The sequence below is a fragment of the Galeopterus variegatus genome, unplaced genomic scaffold, assembly GCF_000696425.1.
Source record: "Galeopterus variegatus unplaced genomic scaffold, G_variegatus-3.0.2 Scaffold2939, whole genome shotgun sequence".
NCBI classification, from domain to species: Eukaryota; Metazoa; Chordata; class Mammalia; order Dermoptera; family Cynocephalidae; genus Galeopterus; species Galeopterus variegatus.
Genome location: NW_007729050.1, coordinates 172,190 through 197,754, shown reverse-complemented (window position 1 = coordinate 197,754; position 25,565 = coordinate 172,190). Strand labels below are relative to the sequence as shown.

The window sequence follows — 25,565 nt, the reverse complement described above, 5'->3', positions numbered from 1 at the left end:
AAGCACTTAGAAACATTAAAAATTAAAGTATTTTATTTATTTGAAAAATCCTATCAAGAATAGTTTGAACAGTGCTTGCTGCCTTCTTGTATAATTTACAACACAAAGCAAGCATCTTTTCTATGCCTTGGCAAACTGTCATACTCCTTTCTAAGTCTGGATCAGCTTCCAATATTTTCTCCTTTGCATTTTCAATGTTGTAAAATATCTCCAAGAGTTCCTTCAACGTAAAGTTTTCGCCATAGTCACTTCCTCTGAGATGTCCATCCTTTTCATCACAACCATCTTCCTTATTTATTTTTGGTAACTTCATCTTCACTAAGCTCCTCTGGCTGCATATATAGAGAGCACTGAATAGTGGCACTGTCAACACTCCCAGAGTCAGTTATTTCTTCTTTAACTCCATATATGTCATATTCAAATCTGGCAATGTTATTTCTATGGAGAAGTAAATGTTTTGCCATACTATCCATTGTTGCTTCCTGATGTGATGCTTGAATGTTTTAAACTGCACACCTTATGTCATATTTCTTTCAAAATTAAGCAAAAAAAAAAAAAAAAACGCATGATCTTGTAATTATCACTTCCTTTCAACGTGGAAACTAACCTCAACAGTTTGGCATGAATGCTAGCAAAACTGATTAGAACTCTTTTTTATTACACTCTTTAATCCAAAGTAGAAGTAAATGCTCCAATTCAACCATAAGCAGCTTTCTAGTCCTAGTGAAATTAAACTAAAAAATACTGGAGTGACTATATTGTGTTTCTTGTATTTTTTTAAATTCATCACACTTTTCAACATGGTTCATAATCATAACTTCACGCAGGCCTAAGTCTCATCCTATTCTCATTATGCTGTCACTATTTTCAAATCTGAGATCATCCAATCTTCTAAGATCACATGTAATTTCACTTTCAGCATTACTTCTTTTTCATTTCTTTATTGCACTTTTATCTTTGTCTGCCAATTTCCTCTTTCAATTATCTATTTTTTTTAAATGTTACAAGGGATAATCACTGGGAGACAAGAAGGCAACACAACAACCTGCTTTCTTCTCTGTGAGTGAACTAAATATCAGATGCACTGGGACCAATCACCAACAGTTTTTGAAGGAAGTGACATGATTGGTCAGTGATCATGTATTTATGTAGTGATTTGTGAACTACAGAACTAACAGCAAAGTTTGTGCTTTATGCAATTGCTCTTAGTTAATATACAATGGTAACAGCAATCTGAACTATGCATTTGTGAGGCTGGTATTATTTAACTAAACCATGGTAACAGAAATGCCAAATAAATCTAGCCAAAATGTTGTCTTCCCACAGTGGCAGTCTACTCTGATTCTTCAGGCTGCTTATTCTCAATTATCACTCACAAAGCACCAACAGTCTCACTAAAAACCATGATTCTAGTGGCAGTAATAGTACCACCAATAGTAATAATAGCAAGCATTTATTACACACTTATTCTGTGTCAGGGACTATCACAAATACTTAACAGTTATTAACTAAGTTATCCTCCCAACAATCTTAATAGGTAAGTATTCACAATTTACAAATTGGAAACTGAAGCACAGAGAAGTTAAATAACTGGGCCAAGGTCACTGTAGAGCCAGGATTAAAACCCAGATGAGGAGACTCCACAGTTGTGGATCTTAAAAATTTTACTCTCCTAGCTTCAGTACTATCAGTAATGGGAAGAAGTATCCATTAGGACTTATACTTATCAGGAAGAGAGGTTTAAAAACTGCTTACTCCTTTCTTTTCATTCATCACCTAGGAAATTTTACTTGTTCCCCAAAGATTTCATAGAACACTAGAACAAATCAGAAGGAAAAAAATAATTTAAAATAGATGCTTAGGATTCCTTAGATCTCCTACCAGTTCAGACAGTTTTACCTACAAGAAGGCAATAAGAGATAATATTTTAAGGGCAATTTTTCTTCCAATTACCGACCAATAAACTTCAAAAACATACAACTACCTCCATACCATCCTTGGGCAATAATGTTCCCATTACCTCCTAGATTAACAATGGGTCAAAATTTGAAATGCAGGGGGCCGGCCCGGTGGCACACTGGATAGTGCGCCGCTTGGGAAGCGCGGCGGCACTCCCGTCCGAGGGTTCGGATCCCAAATACGGACCGGTTCCCACTCACTGGCTGAGCGGGAGGCGGGAGCAACACCGAGGGTTGCAATCCCGTTGCCGGTCCCCGGTCCGGTACGGGGGCAACCCTGAGGGTTGCGATCCGTTGCCGGACACGGAAAAAAAAAAAAAAGACAAAAGGCAAAAAAAAATTGAAATGCGGCGGGAGCAACACCAAGGGTTGCAATCCCGTTGCCGGTCCCCAGTCCGGTACGGGGGCAACCCTGAGGGTTGCGATCCGTTGCCGGACACGGGAAAAAAAAAAAAAGACAAAAGGCAAAAAAAAAAAAAAAAAATTGAAATGCAGGACCATAACTCAAATGTGAGTATTTTCCCTAACTCTCTTCAAATATAAAATGAGAAGTTAGCTATGGTCAGATCAAAAAATAATATTAAAAATGATTTAACAACCAAACTGATAAATTTCAAAATCGAACACAGTTTAATCACTGTTAAAAACATTTAGTAAATCAATCATTGCTTTTTCATTCAATAACAATAATACAAGGTGGTCAGATCAAAAAATAATATTAAAAATGATTTAACAACCAAACTGATAAATTTCAAAATCTAACACAGTTTAATCACTGTTAAAAACATTTAGTAAATCAATCATTGCTTTTTCATTCAATAACAATAATACAAGTTATTTGGAAAGTGATACATTATTTGGGCTTTTGCATATACTAGGCATATGAAAAAAGCCAAACTTCCAGTCAAGATGGAATAGACCATCCCCAGTGTCACTCTTTCCCACAAATCAAGCATTTTACAACTATTAAAAAGCAATGACAGCCAAGCTGGAGCCACTAGAGCTCAGGGGAAGAGGAAGAGAGACCTACAGAATGCATGAAGACAAGAGAAGCCACGATGAGAAAAAGAAAGAACCACTCCACCATTTTGAGCCTCAGCTGCCTCAAGGCTGGAGCTGGTGAGCCCATAGAGCAGGAGCTGGCAAAAGCCATAGCTATGCCCTTTGGATGAAGTTGCTTGGAGGCTAGAGAGGAGAAGAGAGCCTTACCATTAAGAGCCTTACCCCCAGACCAGCAATACCACTAATAAGGTTCCCGTGGACCCACACAGGAGCAAGGAGCCACAACAACTAAAAAAATCGAGCCACTCAGAGGCTGGTGAGTGATTGCAAGGGACCAGCACATGTCCTGTCCCATAGGAAGTGTTTGGAGAACAGGTGGTGGGGGAGATGGGCCCACCAGGAGAACACTGGGGCACAGCAAGGTTGAAAAGACTCAGGCCGAAACCAGAGTTTCTACACAACCCTGGTGTACCAGATCTCATTAGAGCCAGAAGTACCTATAAAGTCAACCATTAAAACCTGAGCTGCACAGAAAGCCATCCCCAGGGAATCAGAAGCAAAGCAACAGTTTAGCCCAACCACAGAGCTCAAGTACTGGTCCACACAGGAAGTTCCCCATTTTCGTAGTAAGCAAAGGACAACGAATTTGTTCCAGTGCAGAGTTTAAGAGATAGGAACAGCAAATAATCCAACACAAAACTGAAAGAAAAAACAAAATACCAACAGACCAGAGAGAAAGTTTGATATTAACTAGTAAAGGTCTCACATCAGCAAAGAACACCTATAGAACCTAAAAGGACTGGAAGTCCTCTGGGCTCCTAAGCCAGTGAGGGAGGAGGGCTGGGGGCCTCCACCACACCCCACCAACACCCACAATCAGCCAGCAACAACCACCAAGCTGCCACAGGAAGCTCCCTGGGCTCTCCCAAGCCAGGGCAGTGGTGGTCCAAGGGCCTTGGCCACACCTCCTTGACATCTACGACCAGCCCAGCAACAACCACCATGCCGTCGCAGGAAGGGCCCTGGGCTCTCCCAAGCTGGGGCGGTGTGGGGCCAAGGGCCTCAGCCACACACACCCCCCAACACCCACAACCAGCCCAGCAACCACAACCAAGATGCCACAGGAATCGCCCCAGACTCCTGAACTGGGTTGGTTGGGGGGGTGAGGGCTTCAGCCACACCTTTCTGACATCTCCACCGAGCTCAGCAATGACCAGGCCACCACTGGAAGTCCCCTGGTCTCCCATGCAGGAATGAGGGGTCTGCCACAGGTCTCAACTCTGCCCCTCCTCCCATCCTATTTCCTTCCCCTTTCCTCTCTCCCCCTCCCCCCCTGATGCTCCACAACATCATAGAATGTTAAAAAATATATATATATTAATAAATAAACTTAAAAAATAAACAAAATCCAAACTAAAAATATATTTGTAAACACAATTCAAAAACATCAAAAAGCATTTTAAAAAATAACATTCTCCCTCTATAGCTACAGCTGTTTACCAAGAACCCATTTTCTACTTTACAAAGGTAGGGTTGAACCAAACTCAGCAAAAAATAATAAATTCAATTTTATGACAAAATTTACAGCATAGGCAACTTCATTAACTTTTAGATAAAATAAGAACATAGTGATTCTATCTAGAATTCCTGCTTCTCTTTCTTTCGGTTGTCATTTCACTTTTTATTTTTCTTCTAATTATTTTTTCTTTTATCTAATCTACATTTTCTCCATGCCTATTCATACATTTTTCATCCCTTTCCTCTAGATTTTTATCTTGCTTTATATAGTTTTAAAGTATAACTGATATGATTTAATAAAGAATTACATGTATAGTGAGGGAGAAAAGAGTCAAAGATGACTCCAAGTTGTTCAGCCCAAGTAACTTGAAGGATCAAGTTACAAATTAAGACTGCGTGGGCGGGTTGGTTAGCTCAGTTGTTTAGAGTATAGTATAACACCAAGGTCAAGGGTTCAGATCTCCATACCGGCCAGCCACCAAAATAACAACAACAAAAAATTAAGACTTTGAGAGATTACAGGAGGAACAAGTTTGGCACAAGGTTAGAAATCGAGAAGTTGATTTCTGAACATATTAATTTTGAGATGCCAAAAGAAAATATCAAGTTGTTGTATATATAAGTTTGGAGACTTCAGGTCAGAAATAAAAATTTGGAAATCATTCATTTGTAGATATACTTATAGTCATGAGACTAGATGAGCTAACCTAAGGAGCAAGTATGGTAGAAGAAAGACTGCTCAACAATGTCTTTGAGAGAGCAAAATGGAATAAAATCTAGCATACAAGTAGAAAATTGACCTTTAAAAACATGGACATTTCAGACAAAAAAAAAAAAAAGACCGGTTCCCGCTCACTGGCTGAGCGAGGCGCGGGGGCAACACCAAGGGTTGCAATCCCGTTGCCGGTCCCCCGTCCAGTACGGGGGCAACACTGAGGGTTGCAATCCGTTGCCAGACATGGAAAAAGACAAAAGAAAAAAAAAAAAAAAAAAACATGGACATTTCAGACAAAAAAAAAAAAAAAAACCGGTTCCCCCTCACTGGCTGAGCGAGGCGCGGGGGCAACACCAAGGGTTGCAATCCCGTTGCCGGTCCCCCGTCCAGTACGGGGGCAACACTGAGGGTTGCAATCCATTGCCAGACATGGAAAAAGACAAAAGACAAAAAAAAAAAAAAAAAAACATGGACATTTCATCCAGAGAAATAAGACAGAAGACAGAATACATGGATACAGATGAGACATACTGATAGATGAGGTGATAGGAATATGTAAATTCTATTCTTCTTGCTTCTATTATCTTAAATAAGAAAAGAGCACTGGCTGACAATAAACATGGTGGAAAACATGGAGGTTTAAAAAGAAGGTTAAAATAGCCTAGGAGAGAGATGGAACAGCATGCCTAATAAAATGATAGAGGATTAATGGCAACACTAAGGTCCACCTGAGGTTATGATCATGAGTCTGAAGTTAAGCCAATCAGAATGGTTACATGTTTTTTGTTTTGTTTTCTCAGATGCATTCAGCTACAACAGGTGTTGGTGCAAAGGAGAAGAAAGTTGGAATTGACTAGAGTTGGGAATATGCCAAGAGAATAGGAAGATTGTAGAGAAGGCAAAAGAGTTGTGGGAGTAAACACAAAGGAATAATTCATAATAATAAAGAATGAGATCTAAGTTGCAAAGTAAATCTAAGTTGAAAATAAGTAAAAGACATGAGTGAGAGGGTGAGAGACAGTAAAAAGATTGTAGGACAAAAGATCATTACTCTCAGTGAGATAAAAAAAAATTAATAGAATTAAGGATTAAGAGTGAAGTAGAGAAATAAAAGGTGGTGATAAAAGGATGGGATACTGGAAATTGAGATTATGAAAAGAGTGCAGTTAATGGTAATGACAACTTCTAGGGTATGACTGTGGAGTAGGTAATTGAGGTAGGAAGGAATTTATTAGAAACAATCATCTACATGAATATGGAAACTGCCGAAAATTAAGACAAGCATAATATTAAAGAGAATGACAGTGAGTCAGAAGCTAAAATCTTCAAAGAATGAGAATCCCGAGGATTTATAGATAACTGCAGAAAGAGAAGTTAGCAGATGGTAAAATCTCACAGCATGAACTTCAAGGTTGGGAGTTTTTAAAGAGGAAAGAGACAAACAGTCTGGAAGAAGCAAGGTCAAGCAAGAAAGATATTTATACACCTCCAGGCTAGAGGTACAAGGGCTGGGAGAGAGAAAACCACCATCATCTGAAAGGACTGTAAGGGACACAGTGGATTCAGGTGAAAGGTTTTATAAAGCCAAGGCACCATTCAGAAATAAGATTGAGGATAAAAGGAATTATGCGGATGATGAACTATAAGTTACAGAGTATGGAATGGAATGGTTTAGAAAGTTAGGCAGGGATGGAAGATGGGAATCAGATGAAGGGACATAAAGAGTCATGTGGGGATGAAGTTCTTCGTATTGATAGAAAAGCAAGGAGTCTCAGAGGTCTTACAAGGCCAAAGGGAAGCAGACAAAACAGATCATTTCACTGAGTCTGAATGTTGGAGATAGGAAGAAGGATCTTGGCAGGAACATGCAGAGCTCTAGAGTACCCTGCTCTACTCCAGTTTTGGCAAACTAAGGTGTACAAACCAAGGAAGGAGCAGTATTACTAGAGGAATATGGAGCTCTGGGCACCCTCTTACTATTATTGAGGGATATGGAGGAAGAAAGGGAGCAGGTTATATGAGTGTAGACAAGATTTTACTGTACTTGAAGTATATCAGGAAAAGAAAAATGATTTATTTTGGGTGTCCAAAGACACTCTCAGGTGATACGTATGCAAAATTGTAAACCCAAATATATATTCATTATGCATTAATTCATAACCTTGTCTTACAAATGCTACCACTCCTCTGAAAAGAAGATGTAAAAGAGCCATCTTATTTCTCATAAATAGGCCTTTAATTAGGCAAATACTTCCTAAAATCAATAAAAGCGACACCTACACACACACACACACACACACACACACACACACACACACACCAACGAAGGAAATAGTGACTTTAAATGTGATTCCTGGATGAAAAACTAGTAATAACAAAGTGCCCTTGGGTTGAAGATTCCACAAGTCCACCCCAGGTTCTATGATTTGGTAGGAGGACTCACAAGACTCAGCATATAGCTGTAGTTATGCTTATGACTTATTACAGTGAATTGATACAAAGCAAAATCAGCAAAGGGAAAATGCAAGGCATGAAATCCAGAGGAAACCAAGCACAAGCTTCCAAGAGTCTTCCCTCAGTGGAGTCTCAGAGGATGTAATTAATTACTCCAGCAATGAGTTGTGACAACATGTATGAAATGTCTACCATGGATGCTCACAGAGACTCAGTGCCTAGGGTTTTTATTGGGGACTGGTCACACAGGCACCCTCTACCTAGCACCTACCAAAATTCTACACTCCCAGAGGAAAGCATAAACCACATTACTTGTGCAAACAGTTCAGGCACAGTGAGTCACTCCTGTCAGTTCTGGGAATGGCAGAAACCTCTCAAAATCCAAGTTTCCAGATGCCAGGCAAACAGGCCTTTAGGAATAGCAGTTTCATGTCTGCTATGTTAACTCTTTTCTACACAGCCCAATATTGGTATTTGTATTTTAAGTAAATAAAGTTTTAGTATAAAATAATATCACCTGCATAAAAATAATGTAGACTCCTAGAAGCTCAATTCCATTTAAAAGTTCAATCAAGCTATATAAAGCTTCGATGGGTTATCAAAATAACAATTTCCTACAGTGTAATAATAAAATAATTCACCTAAATATACAAACCTTAAAGAAAACATGCGAATGTGAATAACATTTAGAAAAATAACGTAAGAATAAAAAGGATCAGTAAACTTATTAAAATATGTTGAAAATTTCAAAAATCAAATAAATATTTAAAGCACAAATACAAATTTTTTACCTATAAGATTTATTTAACTTTTGTTAATTAATTGCATAGTCTTACTAAATAAAAACATTTTTGTCTTCTTACCTCTTCCCTTCAAATGATCTGAAGATCTTCAAAAGAAAGGAAAAAAAAACTATGCTACCATTATAAATACGGACAAAATATTAGTAACTAACCAATATTTATTATTGAAATAAAATAATTCTAACCTATCTACAGGTACTTAATACTTCCCGCACTAAAAAAAAAAAAAAAAAAAAAAAAAAAGGTCATATAGAAGAGTTAAATGAGAAGGCTTTAGGAAGAATAGCAAGATGCCCTGGATTCAAATCCTCATGTCACCTCATATTAGGTATATTTTCTTAGCAAGGAAAAATAGCAGTCTTTAGCATCTACCCCCCCCCTCGCACCCTCCCCCAAAAGTAAATAAAATATAATCTACTTGGAGGGATTTCTTACTTTAGAATGAATTAAACACTTGGAATGGAAATAAATATATGGTAGAAATCATTAAACAGTAGTTATCATCCTTGCCATTATTATGACAGTTATTATTACGATAGTTAAAAGACTAACTAAAATAACCAACTGTTTTTTGTTTGTTTTGCTTTTTCCCAGAAAAGTATCAGAAATTTTATCTGTAGAATTGGGTAACATCATTAGATACTAATTCAATTAGATATTGTCAGTCAGGGTCCAATCAGGAGAGAAAACACAATATTCTGAACAGGGAAAATTTACTACAAACATTATTAACTATAATAGGAGAGTAACTATGAAGAGAATTCTAACCCTAAGGCTGAGGGACAGTGCCCCACGGAAGAGAAAACCTGGAAGGGAGGAACTTTCCCTAAAGCTGATACTCAGACCTCACTAGAGAAGGTATCATGCAGCCCAGTGATGGCAAAGAAGTTTGCCGTACTGCCCCGGCAAATTTGGACCACCAACAAGCAGGAAACAATCCTTTGGGGTGCAGGCAGACAAAGCTGGCAGGCTGGTGAGCAAAGGAAATCAGAGCTTCAAGAGCAGGTCACTGGCAGGGTGGTGCAAGGCCTGGGGAGCACAGTTTCTATATCAGGAAGGCAGAAGAAGGGCCTCAATGAGCCAAACCAAAGCTATGAGCTCAAGGAGGGACTGCATGCACAGCTGGGGTAGGGCATATAACTGGATGGCCCTGGACCTTGCAGCAAGATTAACAAACAAATCCTCACATCAGAACCAGAAACAGGGGCCAGCCCGGTGGCGCACTCGGTAGAGTGCGGCGCTTGGGAGCACGGCGGCGCTCCTGCCGAGGGTTCGGATCCCATATAGAGACCGGTCTGCTCACTGGTTGAGCGCGGTGCGGGCACGACACCAAGGGTTGCGATCCCGTTAGCGGTCACGAAAAAAGACAAAAAGAAAAAAAAAAAAAAAAAAGAACCAGAAACAGAAATCCCTTCTTTGTGTAGTGTCCCTCCATCACCCTCTACTGGCACAATTTAGTATTGTGCTTGCTGCAAAGAAGAAACGTTTAAAGCTCCATTAATGCAAATCAGGTACGCATGTAGATTTGGAGCCAAGGGGCAATAACCTAATAACTGGCACAAGATATAGTTAAAATATCCCATCTCTTCTAATTACTTAGCATCCAGGTTACAAATCAAAATTCCTTAAACCAATGAATTAAGAAATTATTATATTATAGAAGTATGATCTACAAACAGATTCAAAAAGAGATACAACAAAGGTCTGCAGATTGTCCCAATGTCCGTTTCCTAGTTGTGATATTGTATTATAGTTATGTAAGACGTTACCATTGGAGGAAGCTGGGGGAAGTGTACATAGAGCCTCTCTGTATATTATTACACTTTCCTGTGAATCTATAATTGTTTCAAACTAAAAGATTTTTAAAAAACAGTTCCAAGACATCTAGAATCAATCAACTTATAAAAACACATTACAGATAATAATGTATATTTTCATTGCTCATATTTTTAAAAGTATTTCTTAAAATATGATGCTGAAAAGGTAATAGTATTATATACATATTTAATACTCACACCATGATGCCACCTCCCTCCACTGGGTGCCAGCAGAAGCCAGCAATGAAAGATGCTGAAAATTCTGTCCTAATTACATGTCCCAGTCCAAAGACTGAGAGACAGACAGACAAGCTTCCAATTATCTACTCCCCAAAGCATCTGATAATGCCAATAGCTCTCTACCACTTGTCAATTAAATCACTATCAGAGAACAATGAATGTATTTTTGTATACAAAAATTTTCCTAATAAGGAAAAAGAAGGTTACCTTTCTACTACTTTGAGAGAAAACACAAAGAGGACAAATAAACTCATGGAGCAACATTTAGAAATATTATGCAGAGTATGGGTCACCCCACCAATTTTTTTCCTATTTTCAGGGAAGAGAGAAATGACATCCTTGAAATTATCAGAACTTCTAAAACTCTTGATTTTGCTAAAAGAATTCACAGATACACCAATTTACATTAGAAAACAGACTAATATCTAGGCAAGTTCAAGTCAATGACTTGAGCTTCTTTCTAAATAAAACTGTAACAACTTGCGAGGATGATGGCAAAAAATCAGTACTAAGTAAACTCATCAAAAGACCTTCAAAATGGTCTCACACCAAATTAGATCAGCCAAAAAAAAAAAAAAAATTCAAAATGAACCATCCATCAAATTCAGTGATGTCAAAACATACTACAAAACTGTTCTGTGAGAAAAGAGCCCCAGGTGATTTTTCAGTTCTCCTAGACCAAGGATCTTTTCCACAAGGAAAGCTACCTGTCAATCATTCATGCTATGAGGTATGGTACTTATCACTTCAATTTCTCATCATATGGTTCTTGTTGCAAGCCAGCAAGTACAAATTAAGAACTGAAGCAGAATTTGCTATTGAAACTGGCTATCTTTGCAAATGATCAAACTAAGTGGGTCTTAAATCTATTGCTCCATTTGTCTGATACGATCAGTCTTTCAGTAATGATTTGTTATATTTTTTCCTAATGTATATATAATGACTATATCCCCCTAAATTAGGGTGAGATAAAAGTGACTCATGGAAATCCTTCCTTTTTAGCAGTATTGGCCTATGTTACTCAGTGCAAACTGAGTTTCGTACTATTAACATATCTAATAATTGTATTCAGCTTGGCTTACTTCATTCTGGTGAGCACAGCAAGCATGAAGGCAGACCGGTGAGAACTGAGTGATGTAACAGACAAAATGCTGACACCAAAAATCTCTTCCCAATTACCCTTCCACAAGGCCTGAAATTACCATCACTAGAACTCCTCTCCTTGTTAGGGAACTGTAAAGAAGTCCATTTCCTAAACGTATACGGTATTATTTGTCCTGAATCATTTTATTACAAAGACTTGGCAAAATCAACTAGTCAGAAAACTACTATGGCAAAAACTAAAAAATTTCTCCTTTCTCTTTCTCACTTTTTAGTTAGCATAACTAACAATCTACTCAAAGAAGCATCCAGGTGGGAGCTAGGTAACAATGCTAGTAATAGTGAATTTTAAACATTAGATAAGACTTTAAAAATCCCTATCAATGTATTAGTGTACAAGAAAATCTTTTGCAATATTTCTACATGTGATGATACTAAAACCCATGGAAATGTTAGCTGGCTCTGGACTGAAGTGATCTTCACTTCTGCTTTGGGAACACCAGAAGAGCTTGACCTGATCAGATCTGCATGCACTGTAACATTTCAGGCAGCCTCCCTCAATACTTAGACCCCCCTTTCCTCACACATTTCAGATTACAGTCATCTTGCTTTCTCCTCTTAGTATTTAATGTTGATTTTCTCTTCTACAAATCAGTCAACTTTTCTCCCAGGATATGGTGGGTTTGAAATCCCTGAGCAACCACTTGAATGCTGCAAAAATCTATGTTCTCACTTTCAAATTCTGCTAAACAGACACCAAAGAATACCAATTGATACAGTTTGGATATGTTTGTCCCCCCAAAGCTCAGGCTGGAAATTTAATCCCCACTGTGACAGTTAAGAGGGTGCGAAATCCTATTATGGAAATCGAAAGGTGGGGTCTTTAAGAGGTGATTAGATTGTGAGGACCATGCCCTAGTAAATGGATTAATCCACTGATGGTTTAATGGTGGTCTTGGGCGTGGTTATGATGGCTTTATAAGGAGAACCAGTGAGGAGTTTCTCTTGCTCCTGCCATATTCAACATGTGACACCTGCATTGCTGGGAAGAGTCACCACCCACCACCAGGCTCTCCCCAGATGTGTTCCAAAGACTTTGGACTTCCCAGCCTCTGAAAGTGTAAGAAATAAATTCTGCTTCTTTATAAATTACCCAGTTTAAGGTATTCTGTTGTAAGCAACAGAAACAGTCTAGTATACCAATTCATTTATCTTCTAACTGTTTTGATTAATTTTAAACCTAGTGCATAACTAAGTTTTAATTGGGTTCGGTCTTTAAGAGTATACACATTCAGGAACCAGATATCCTTTGATTAAATCCTGGCTCTACCAGTTTCTGGCCAAGTGACCAAAACCTCTGCTGCATCATCTTCAAAAACAGGGTAATATAAATTGGATAATATAAAAATGTGATAATAACAGTATCTTCTTCACGTGTTAAGACAATTAAATTATCCAATTGCCATCAAACAGTAAGTAATCAATAAATGTTGGTGATTACTATTATTGTTTTCTCTCTTATGTCCAGTTCTTTAGTAAACATTAATATGTAACATCCCACACGGATAATTAAGGAAAAGAATATTAGAAGTTGTCGAGACATGAGAGCAGTTATCACACATCCTCTAAAAAACACAGGATTTTAAGTGCAATGTTCAATTACTCATCCCATATTACAGTGAATTTAGCTAGTGCTCTAATTTTCTAACATTTTATATGACTTTTATAATTTATCCAAGTTTTTAAAAAGAGGTAGTAGGGCCGGCCCAGTGGCGCACTGGAAAGTGAGCCGCTTGGGAGCGCGGTGGCGCTCCCGCCAAGGTTTGGATCCCATGTGGAGACCGGTTCCGGCTCACTGGTTGAGCGTGGTGCAGGCGCAACACTGAGGGTTGCGATCCCGTTGCCGGTCAGTAAAAAAGACAAAAAGGAAAAAAAAAAAAAAAGAGGTAGTAAAGAGAAAAAAATGTATTCTGGTACAAGACAGACTTGGGTCAAAATTAATTGTATGACCTTGAGCAACTTATTTAACCTCTTTGCCTCAGTTCCCTCAACTGTAAAGTGAAGATAATAGTTCCTACAACTTATTGTATCCAGAATAGTGCCCAGAACAGGAAAGTGCTAAGTAAGGTTTAAGTAGCTAATTGTAAAGCTCTGTGTTCCAAGCACTCGGCTTAGACGCTGGAGATTCTGGGATAAACAACCCAGCACTTGCCTTCAAAGGGGATCGAGACAGACAACTGTAGTATAATTATTCAAATATATATATATATATATATATATATATATATATGAGGAACCCTCAAACCTTTAGAGGCACAGAGAAATGTCTTCTCTTGTAATTAAAATTAATATTTTTAAAAAAAACAGAATACTGATAATTAGCATTCCGGGTAGGCGACAGGTAAACTGGGGTTTAATATATTATTCTTTCTACTTTTATGTTGGAAACTTTACATAATGAAAAGTCTTTTTAAAATGATAAATTTTTGGGCCGGCCCGGTGGCACACTGGATAGGTGCGCCGCTTAGGAAGCGCGGCGGCGCTCCCACCCGAGGGTTCGGATCCCACATACGGACCGGTTCCCGCTCGCTGGCTGAGCGAGGTGCGGGGGCAACGCCGAGGGTTGCAATCCCGTTGCCGGTCCCTGGTCCGGTACGGGGGCAACACTGAGGGTTGCGATCCGTTGCCGGACACGGAAAAAGACAAAAAAAAAAAAAAAAAAGATAAATTTTATTTTTTCTTTCAGAAGGTAAGCCAAAATTATGTAATCTGAAGGATTTTCTTTCACACCAATGTATTTATATTACAAATTAACTTTGTCCAAAGCAGTGTTAAAAAGAAAGGTGTTAAGAATTCTCTCGACAAGACTGCCACCTACTGGATTACCTTAAATTCCACCATTTACAGTTTGTGATTTAAACACATTAAATACCATCTTTAACCCAATAAAAGGCATTTCTTTTTCAAAAATAAATAAACCCAAATATTTACGAAATCTCGCATATCACAGGTAATTCTGTCTCTTGTGCTGAACAAAGTATTATTTGGGGATGACTCACTAGGCTGAAGCAATCTCAGTCAATCTTAATGTGAGTGTCTATAATCATCTGACAAAATGAGTGAAAAAGGAAGCAAAGAAATTTAACATGAATTTAGTAATTATTGCTGGATATATGAACCCATAGTTGCAGTGTGAGATATTATCATCAAAAAGACGCTACATTGAAAGCAATATAATTTACCCATTCTACAATGTATACATATCTCAAAACAACATGTTGTACACAACAAATATGCACAATTTTTATTTGTCAATTAAAAAATAAATTAAAAAAGCAGTATAGTAAGTGGTTATGTATATACACAATTTTTATTTGTCAATTAAAAAATAAATTGGGCCGGCCCGGTGGTGCACTCGGTAGAGTGCGGCACTTGGGAGCGCGGCAGCACTCCTGCCGAGGGTTCGGATCCCATATAGAGACCGGTCCACTCACTGGTTGAGCACAGTGCGGACACGACACCGAGGGTTGCGATCCCGTTGCCGGTCGCGGTACGGGCGCGATACTGAGGGTTGCGATCCCGTTACTGGTCACGTAAAAAGACAAAAAGGAAAAAAAATAAAAATAAAAATAAAATAAATTTTAAAAAGCAGTATAGTAAGTGGTTATGTATGGAATTAATTTTAAAAACAACTGTCCTAATGTACACAAAGGGGTACTTTTGTCTTAGGCAAAATATCTGATAGTAACATACAATGATTCAAAGGGGAGTTTCTCTCAAACAACTTAGGCAGAAATTGAGATAATGTGGCCTAGAAAAATGCCTTAAAATTATCCCAAAACTATCTATAGTGATGAAGACACAGATATTAAAGATTACTGGGGAGAGTCTGAATAAAATTGTTTTTTGAATATAAGACTGGACAAAAAGTAACATTTCTAAATTGTCATTTTGTGTAATATATCTTTAAAACATGTGCAAATGTTTAAGTTAGCAAAGAAAATATTGTAATTAGGCATTCAGCTATTTTACTGGTATTCATCACAGTTTCTATATTCAAGTTAATCAGACTTGGAACTTTCTCATTGGAAAAAGGAAAGATTGCTTTATACTCATGCACAGTTTAGGTATAATGTACCATTTAATCATAAAACTCCAAGATTTTAAAATAATATTTATTCAAAGTTAAATTACTCAACACCTAATATTTCTTTGCCTGTGTTACTACAGACTTGTTAAATCAAAAGCTGCTTTTATTATGCCATAAAGGAAGTGCTCAAAATAATGATGGGGGCACATCGTAAGGACACAGGGTTTGAAGGGATTCCCACTGTCCAATCTTGGGGTAATTTAAACACCAAAATAATTAAGTACTATAGTGAATTATAAAGCACTGTTGGGGGGAGGGGTGGAATGTCAGGAGTCTATACCAACAGAAGTAGATAAATAAATGGAAGAGAAGGGAAAGCTCTGGCTTACATCAGAATGCCAAAGACTGATTGGTAAATGTAGAGAGTGTGTAGAAGTTGGGCAATTATCATTTTGTAGTCATCATAGTAAAGACTGGCTCAGACAAGAATCACGAATGAATGCAAAATCAAGAATGAAATTCTGATGAGGAGCAGGATATTTTTGTTGTCTTAAGTGTCTCTTCACAGACTGCTTACTACTTGAAAGGGAGAAAAAAAAGTAATTACACAGTGAAGAAATCAGACATCTTGACCAAGTAATAAAATAAACATTACCAGCAAAGGACAGATGGTTATCAAGCATCTCCAGATGCCATACCTTGTGAAGGATACACATCACCTATGCAGCAATGTATGACCTGAATCTAATCACAAGGAAATATTAAACAAACCCAAAATGAGCAATGTTATATTAAAAAGAGAGAAAAAAGATGTATTCTTCAAAAATGTCCATGTCTTAAGAGACAAAGAAAGGCTGTGGAAATGTTCCAGATTAAAGAAAGCTAAAGACATATGACAACTAAAATCTGATCCTAGAGTGAGAACTGGAGGCAGCAAAGAATGTTATCAGGTTAACTAACAAAATCGGAAGACAAATGGTAAGCTAGATAAAAAGCATTATATGAATGCTAAATTCATTGACGTTGATAAGTATACCGTGGTTATCTAAGAGATATCCCTATTTTTAGGAAATATACACTGAAGTATTTAGGTGTAAAGGGCTATGATGTATGTAACACTCAAATTGTTCAGAAAAACAACTAAGTATGAATGGAGAGGAAGAGAGAGCATGAGAGAGAGAGGGAGAGAGCAAGCAAGCGCAAAGCAAATGGGGTAAAATGTTACCACTAAGTGAATTTGAGCAAAGAGTATTCAGGTATTCTCTGTACTAATTTTTTTAACTCTTCTGTTAAGTTTGAAATTACTTCTAAATAAAAAGTTTATAACATTATTATTTCTAATTGTTGAAAGAAAAAAAAAATTTTTTTTTTGTCTTGTCTTTTTCATGACCGGTAAGGGAATCGCAACCCTTGGCTTGGTGTCGCCCGCACCCCTATAAAAAGCATTATATGAATGCTAAATTCATTGACGTTGATAAGTATACCGTGGTTATCTAAGAGATATCCCTATTTTTAGGAAATATACACTGAAGTATTTAGGTGTAAAGGGCTATGATGTATGTAACACTCAAATTGTTCAGAAAAACAACTAAGTATGAATGGAGAGGAAGAGAGAGCATGAGAGAGAGAGGGAGAGAGCAAGCAAGCGCAAAGCAAATGGGGTAAAATGTTACCACTAAGTGAATTTGAGCAAAGAGTATTCAGGTATTCTCTGTACTAATTTTTTTAACTCTTCTGTTAAGTTTGAAATTACTTCTAAATAAAAAGTTTATAACATTATTATTTCTAATTGTTGAAAGAAAAAAAAAATTTTTTTTTTGTCTTGTCTTTTTCATGACCGGTAAGGGAATCGCAACCCTTGGCTTGGTGTTGCCCGCACCCCACTCAGCCAGTGAGCGCACTGGCCATTCCTATATAGGATCCGAACCCACAGCGGGAGCGTCGCTGCGCTCCCAGCGCCGCATTCTCCCGAGTGAGCCACGGGGCCAGCCCCTAATCATATTCTTTTAGGACTACAATATTCAACATGAAAAGTACCTTTATCTTCAGCTATTTTTCATCAGTTTTAAAAACCATCAATTTTAAGACTATTATTTTTATACCACTAAGAAAAAAAAAGGTGACAACCACAATTATAAGATGACATCAACTATACAAAACACCACCATTTCAGAGATTTTAAATATGTTTTCATAAACATATGTCTTAAAACTGGTGAAATGTAGTTTTTATATATGGCCAAATTTCACAAACAAATAAAAACATATACATGCATCTCTGTACCAAGATGCTGAATAGAACTTTTTCTGCTACCTGGATACTGGCAGCAAGATCCAAAGATGGGAAAAAGTGGAACTAAATACCCTGCCTTCTAAAGAAAGCTGAAATTAACTGCGAGACAGACACCTTCTCCTAGATTTGAGAGGGACAGAGTTAGCCAACAACCAGCACCTCAATTGCCGCCCACCCTTATCCCAGTCTAGAGAAGATAGAGGAGAGAGGGAGGGAATGGTCACAGCATACTGCAGTCTTGATAAAGGAGCTTTTCTTTCTCTTGATCATCACCGATTTCTCCCACTCCTTGAAGCCAAGTGAATAGGCATTTGCATTTCCACTTTTTTGCCACTACAAACAATGCCGGTTATTAACAAACATCCTTAAAAATATGTACTTAGGTAGTGGTACTTTTATTTCCAGTAGATTCTATTATTTTATTTCCAGTAGATCTGAGGAATCTATTTTCATAGATTTCTCAGAATGAGACTGATGTGCCCAATTATAGATATTTTTTAATCTTTATAGATGTTGACCGATTGGTTTTCGAAAAGGGTATATACATTTCTATTAACAATATAAGAATACCCTTTTCTCCATATCCCCACCATCACTATGTATTTTTGCAATTTGATATCTTACAGTTACTTTAATCTGCATTTCTCTATCTACCTGTGAAAGGGGATGTCTTTACATATATTTGTTAGCCATCTGACTAGCTTTCCTGTGATTTGCCTATTAAGAAATTTATGTATATTACACATATTAGCCCTTCATCTGTCATCTGCATTACAAATATTTTTTCTAGAACTATCATTTGTTATTGACTTTGTTTACAGTATTGCTTGTCCTACAAGAGTTTGTTTTATTTCTGAATAGCTTTCCTGTGAATTGATAACACGCGCAGCGTGGTGCAGAGAACAGCATGCCAAGGGTTGCGATCCCCTTACCGATCAAAAACAAACAAAAAAGAAATACGAATCTTTCCATCAACTTTTTTTTTTTTTTGTCTTTTTGTCTTTTTCCGTGTCCGGCAACGGATCGCAACCCTCAGTGTTGCCCCTGTACCGGACCGGGGACCGGCAACGGGATCGCAACCCTCGGTGTTGCTCCCGTGCCTCGCTCAGCCAGTGAGTGGGAACCGGTCTGCATGTGGGATCCGAACCCTCGGGCGGGAGCGCCACCGCGCTTCCCAAGCGGCGCACTATCCAGTGTGCCACCGGGCTGGCCCTTTCCATCAACTTTTTAAACTACCGTCGTATATGTGTGTGCATCTGTTTCTTTTAGAGATATGCACCTATTTTGCAAAGCTTCTGAAACTCCAGTAACTAAATGGAAAAATAATCAAAAATGACTGAAAAGTTAAGATATATGCACTATATGTAAATAAGGAATAGAAGGAAGAAGGGATGTAAACAAATGGGGTTGAAGCAGCTTTACTGAAAAAATACAGCCATTTCATGTTTCTTTTCCCAATCAGTTGAGATTTTCAATGAACCAGTTCCATCTAACTTAAAGTGGAGAAACCATTATTATCCTCATTTTCACTTTTAATTGGAGAAATCACAGCAAAAAATACAGCTGAAATTCGATAGTATATCTCCTGAAACACAACAGCAGTATCAATACAAGTTTTTGGTAGCATTCAGAAGCAAGTTGCTTACCTTTCAATAGCTAATTCTTTGTTAGAAAGTTGCTTCACTGTAACCACAACCTTCTTCTCTATTCCTTGCTTCAACTTGAAATAAAACTTATCTCTGTCCTTAGGCACAGGACTGAAATATTCAAAAATAATAATAATCACCAATACAACAATATAATAAAAAGGTAAGATAACCTATTTCAAGGTTAGAAGGAGACAACAAAGTATTTAAGCAACAACATTCTTATTCTTAAGATGTACTGAACTCTCAAATAATAATAATCACCAATACAACAATATAATAAAAAGGTAAGATAACCTATTTCAAGGTTAGGAGACAACAAAGTATTTAAGCAACAACATTCTTATTCTTAAGATGTACTGAACTCTCACCTTGCCACAGGTAGCAAACTATAAATTATATAGTCAGCTAAACAGGATTTATATTAATTTTTAAATCTAAATTTAGTTGGAGAAATCCAATTAATATAAATTAATATAAATTATATTAAATATAAATTAAATCCAATTAATATAAATCTTATATTTTATAAATATAAATTCTTATATAAAAATGTATATTATATATATAAGAATATATATTATATTATTAAATATAAATTCTTATATAATATTAATATAAATTCTTATATTTTGCCTTATTTTTATCTCCTAACCAAGGTTAAAACCAAGATCTTAAAAATGACATGATATAATGTCAAATTTTAGTTTTTAAATTTAACAAATTTAGAAACACAGCTTATTCAATTTTTTTTAAGACTATCATACTTCTAGTTTAATTGGGTGGGTGGTCAAGAGTGCCTGTAACACAGTAGAACCCAAGGCAAAGAAAGTGAGAAGAAAAGGGTCACGAAAATCAACTACAATACATATTGAGAAGTTAAAATTTAAAAATTAAATAAATAAAAGTGAGAAGAGCTTAGTATCACACACTTAGAATTTCAGATGACTGTTACATACTCAAGTAAATATAAAGACAGACAAAGAGATATAGATCAGGGGCAAGTTAATCAATTTCTAGTTTAGGCCAAACTGACTATTCTTCTGAATTAACTTATTAAAACAATAAATGTTTAAAATATGGGTTTTTATCTGGAAAGGAAATATACCCTGAGCAACTTATTTCATCTGAAACTCAATTTCAATATCTGTAAAATACAGAAAAATACACACCTAATGATTGTTAGAATTAAAGGCAGAGGAAAAAAAAGAAAGTAGAATAAGGCACATAGGTGATCATTAAAGAGTGTAACTGTTTCCTACAGACTGCTTATCTCTGAACTGGAAAAAAGCATTCTAAATGTACAATAGAAGGAAATGATTAATTAAATGATGGTCAAACCATATAAGATACTACCAGTAACTATTAGAAGTGACTGATAAAGCACATTTTAATGAAAAAATTCTTATAAAGTTAAGAGAAAAAAATTGTATATAAAATTGTGCAAAAGTTCCTCTAGAAACAAACAAAAGGAATAAACCAAATGTTAAAAGTGATTGTTTGTGGCTCATATGATTATAGCTTTTTATTCTACTTTTATTATTTCACTAAATTTTCTATCATAAATATCAGTATATTTTAAATCATTAAGAAAATCATTTAAATATCTGAAAAACATGAGAACAGTGAAACATACTCATTCAGCCAAATTTTTTTTATCAATTTAAAGCTTTACGCCAACATTGTATAACGTCTAGAAACTTCATATTGGACAAAATTATATTTCAAGCACAATGCTAATTTTTATTCTTTTCAAATAACCTCACCTAAAGTTTCCTTTTCCATCATCTTCTTTTACCTCCAAGGAGACACTGAAGGTAAACACATCACTGTCAGGGGTAGGAATAATCGAGTCTCTAACATCAGACACTTGTCTGGAAGAACGTTTGAATGCTGTACAGAAACTATATAAAATTCTGCTTACCTAAAAGAATAAAAATGAAAATACCATTAGGCAAAGGTATTAGCTACATTCTGATACCCTTCCCTCCTAATTCTTGGATCTATAACTTTCAATGACCACAATTTTCTACAGCAGATAAAGTATATATAGTATAAGCATCTATCAGTTGTTTAGATATTGAATGGCAAAATTTTCATCACTTACACATTAAAGAGGGGTTGGTAAACAACTGTATGAGTACACAGTAAATATAGACCATCCTAACTCTGAATTATTATAGCCTAAAGAGAAATCCAAGGAGGGAAATATTGCTAAAAGTATTCCTCAAAAGGCAGATTAGTTTCACAGAAATTTTAACTCATAAAATGAATAGGACATCATAGTACACAGTAAATATAGACCATCCTAACTCTGAATTATTATAGCCTAAAGAGAAATCCAAGAAGGGAAATATTGCTAAAAGTATTCCTCAAAAGGCAGATTAGTTTCACAGAAATTTTAACTCATAAAATGAATAGGACATCATTCCATAGAAACTTAAGTTCAAATATGAGGTATATTTTCAAACTTATACAGACAAAGGTCAACAGTAAGCACCACCAGTGTAAACACTAAAGACCAGAAAAGAACAAGATTTAGGAGGTGCAACCAAGGTCTGAGCATCCTGAGATTGAAAAAAGGAAGGAGGATGAGGACCACCAAGGGGAGACAATAAGTTGGTGTCTTTAACTGTGACTGAGAGCTTCTCCCCTTATAAAAACACACAGGGCCTAGCCAGAAGCTAACACTGTCAGTACCACGGGGAATCATATCATTACTATAGAAATTTTTTAGGACATTCTCAGATGATATTCAATGAAAAGGCAAGATTTCTTTCAAAGAAACTACTCTTCTAGCTAGTTATGCTTGCGTACTATTTGGATATAGTGTACACATCATATTCAAGAAAAATTTATTCTACAGAACAAAGAATATGTCATTATGATAGAAATTTCCCCCCAATAGACAGCCAAAGTTTTGGGTTTTTATTGAAACATATTAATTGTAGATATTTATGGGGTACAGTTATATTTCAACACATGTATACAATGCATGACCATCATATAAGGATAATTAGCATATTCATCATTGCAAAACTTAATCATTTCTTTGTGATGTTAACATTTGATCTCTTCTAGTCATTTGATAACATTCAGGAAATTATTTCTAATTATAGATGCTGGCTCAATTGTACACCAATAGAACTTATTTTTTCCCATCTAGCTGTAATTTTGTGTCCATTAACCAACTTCTCACTATTCCTCCACCCCACCACACCCCAGCCAGAGTATCTTCTATACTAGATACAAAGAATAAGTTATTCCTCGCTTAGGGAACTTAGATGTTTACTACTACTATCAATCAATAATGACTGTGTCCATATATAGCTTTTTAGTTTACAAACTCCATTTATATTACTTCATTTGATCTTCCAAAATAACCTTATAAAGCAAGCCTAATAGGTATTTTCAATACTTTTTACAAATGCATAAAAAGAGGTTCAAAATCTTTCCCAAAATCATGTAGCTTATTAAGTGGCTGAGCTAGGACTAGAATTCTGAGTAGAAGGCTTTTCAAGGAACTGCCTCCTGACATTATTTTGACTAGTTCCCTGCTATCAATGACTTCCTCTCATACAGTAGTAAAGAAAGAAGAGAAATAAGCTTGATGAGTTTATATGTATGTTCCTGGCTACAGTATATAAATATGAACAAGCATGTTCACATTGAGGAACGATAGCTTCACTAAGAAAGAATTCTTTCCTTTTACTTTAAAAAAAATGTCATATATATATATTATATATTTTTTTTTTTTTTTTTAAACAAAAGATGACCGGTAATGGGATCTTAACCCTTGAGCTAAACGGCCATCCCTATATAGGGATCCAAACCCATGGCCTTGGTATTATCAGCACCCCACTCTCCCAAGTGAGCCATGGGCCGGCCCTAAAAAAAGTAGATAACTTTTTTTCAAATATTCTTGCTTTGCTTCTTTCAACTCTTGCATTTAAATCTTCCCAATGAACACTCACCAATAAGGTTTTAGCCCAAGTCTTCAATTTCTCTTCACTTCCCTCAGCCTCAGAGGGCTAGATACTGAGCCACAGAATAAGGATTATATCAGCTTTAGCAATATAAGCAATAAGCATACATGGCAAAATGATTTAAATATCTTCCAGCATTTTTGCTCAATGTTGTTGTGGCATAAAAGTGTTAAAGGATTCCCAGAGTGAATAAATGCTGAAATGGTCCTATCTGTTCTACTGGCCACTCTAGTGACTACTTAAAAATATGTATCAATGACTCATATTCTTCCCCTGAGATGGAGAAATACTCTAAATCCCACTTTTCCAGTCCACAGTTTTCTAAAACCACACTTGGTTCCAAAAGAAGCTTTATACCATCACAAATTTGTGAGCTTGAAGCACAAAAGACTCGAAACCTCTGCACTCACCCATGGGTTGAACAATGAAAACAGTGAAATGAGAAGGGTTGAACAAAGCACATTTTCAATACTTCACACTGGGAGGTACGAATAAGACAACTGCTCTGAATAGTAACAAATCCTTCACTTTTGATCGAGTGAATCCAAGTTATTCACTGACTTATATTAGTCTAGGAATATAATATGTGTAACTTGCTTGAAACAAGAGTATGCCCTTCAACAGTAGAATCTGTTAAAGTCTGCAGACTCCTTCCTTATTCTTCTACTTTTGTTTTATTCATATACTCTGCCATGAACCTTTTCTTGTACACACAATAGTCTATCACATTCAAGACCAAGTGGCCTTCAAACTTCCAATAGCCACACTTACATCCATTAATCAATGATTACCCTAAACTGCCTTTCTAATGCCAAAGTATAGTTTCCTAAATTAACTGATTAACACTTTTAACAACCCCATAGGAATGCTGCCTGACAACCTAAAGTTCAACTTCTGCATAGCACCTTATTTGTAACACGATATTCACAAAATTTTAAAAATATTTACCATGTTATCCCATTATAATCTTACATAAATGAGTAAAAACAAAAGCAGCAAAGGATTAATGTTAGTAGGAACCACAGACCTCAAATCTTATATAATTAAGACAATAATAAATTTGCTCACTCATACAACAAATATTTTCTGAGCACTTTTAGTAGAGTAAAATCCCAATATTTACTAATTTTTTTCCCTTTCCCATCTCCTTTTCTTTCATTTTATTTGTGTCAGAGATATCAGCAAGCTTGTCACATCAGAAGGCCACACCAAAAAAGCCAAAGAACTTGGCAAATTCTACAGTAGATGGCAAAGCTTCAAGGATTTCTTTTTCAAAAGGCTAAGTATATGGGACTAAGACACAGGGGTAGAGAATGATGAAAAAAAAAAATCAGACTCCAGCTTTCTCACTTTTGGAGAAAGGACACAACAGTACATTAACAGTGATCAAACTGCATTTAATAATGACCATGGCTGACCAGTTAGCTCACTTGGTTAGAGAATGGTGCTGATAACACCAAATTCAAGGGCTCAAATCCCTGCACTGGCCAGCCACCAAAAAAAAAAAAAAAAAATTATACTGGTCATGTCTTACAAATTGCTATTTCCACCAAAAAGTTTGAAATAATTTTTGAATTCCAAAGTCTGTGAATAAACTGAAATGGTGTTCTAAGGACTGGTAAGGTAAACTTCAGAAACAATGATCATCAATGTCTACAGTTCTTGGAACAAACTGGGTAGCCAATTACAACCAAAAAAGAAAATTAAAAATATATACCATAGCCGCTACTTTTGATATACATCCCACTATTAAAGGATATGCACACACACAAATAATCTATAATTGGCTTTTTGGGGGGATGGGGGGCCAGAAGGCAAAGGTTTATTGACAAATAATACAGAACAATGTTTTGCCCAGAAAACAGTACCTATAGAAAGTACTAATTAAACACAAAACTATGTTATCTGTTTGGATTTATTGTTGTTTTTGAAAAGGTAGGGAG

The 25,565-nt window shown here is 36.5% G+C and overlaps 1 protein-coding gene across 1 annotated transcript in view; it reads right to left on the bottom strand.

Annotated features, from left to right (window-relative positions):
• The window catches only part of LOC103599387 (rab GTPase-activating protein 1-like), a 121,512-nt gene that overhangs the window by 74,090 nt on the left and 21,857 nt on the right, over window positions 1-25,565 (bottom strand). Inside the window, exons 5-6 of the mRNA XM_008583493.1 lie at window positions 21,403-21,560; window positions 19,637-19,747 (exon numbers count right to left, since the gene is read on the bottom strand). Coding sequence (XP_008581715.1) covers window positions 19,637-19,747; window positions 21,403-21,560 — 269 coding nt within the window. The remainder of the gene's footprint in view (window positions 1-19,636; window positions 19,748-21,402; window positions 21,561-25,565) is intronic.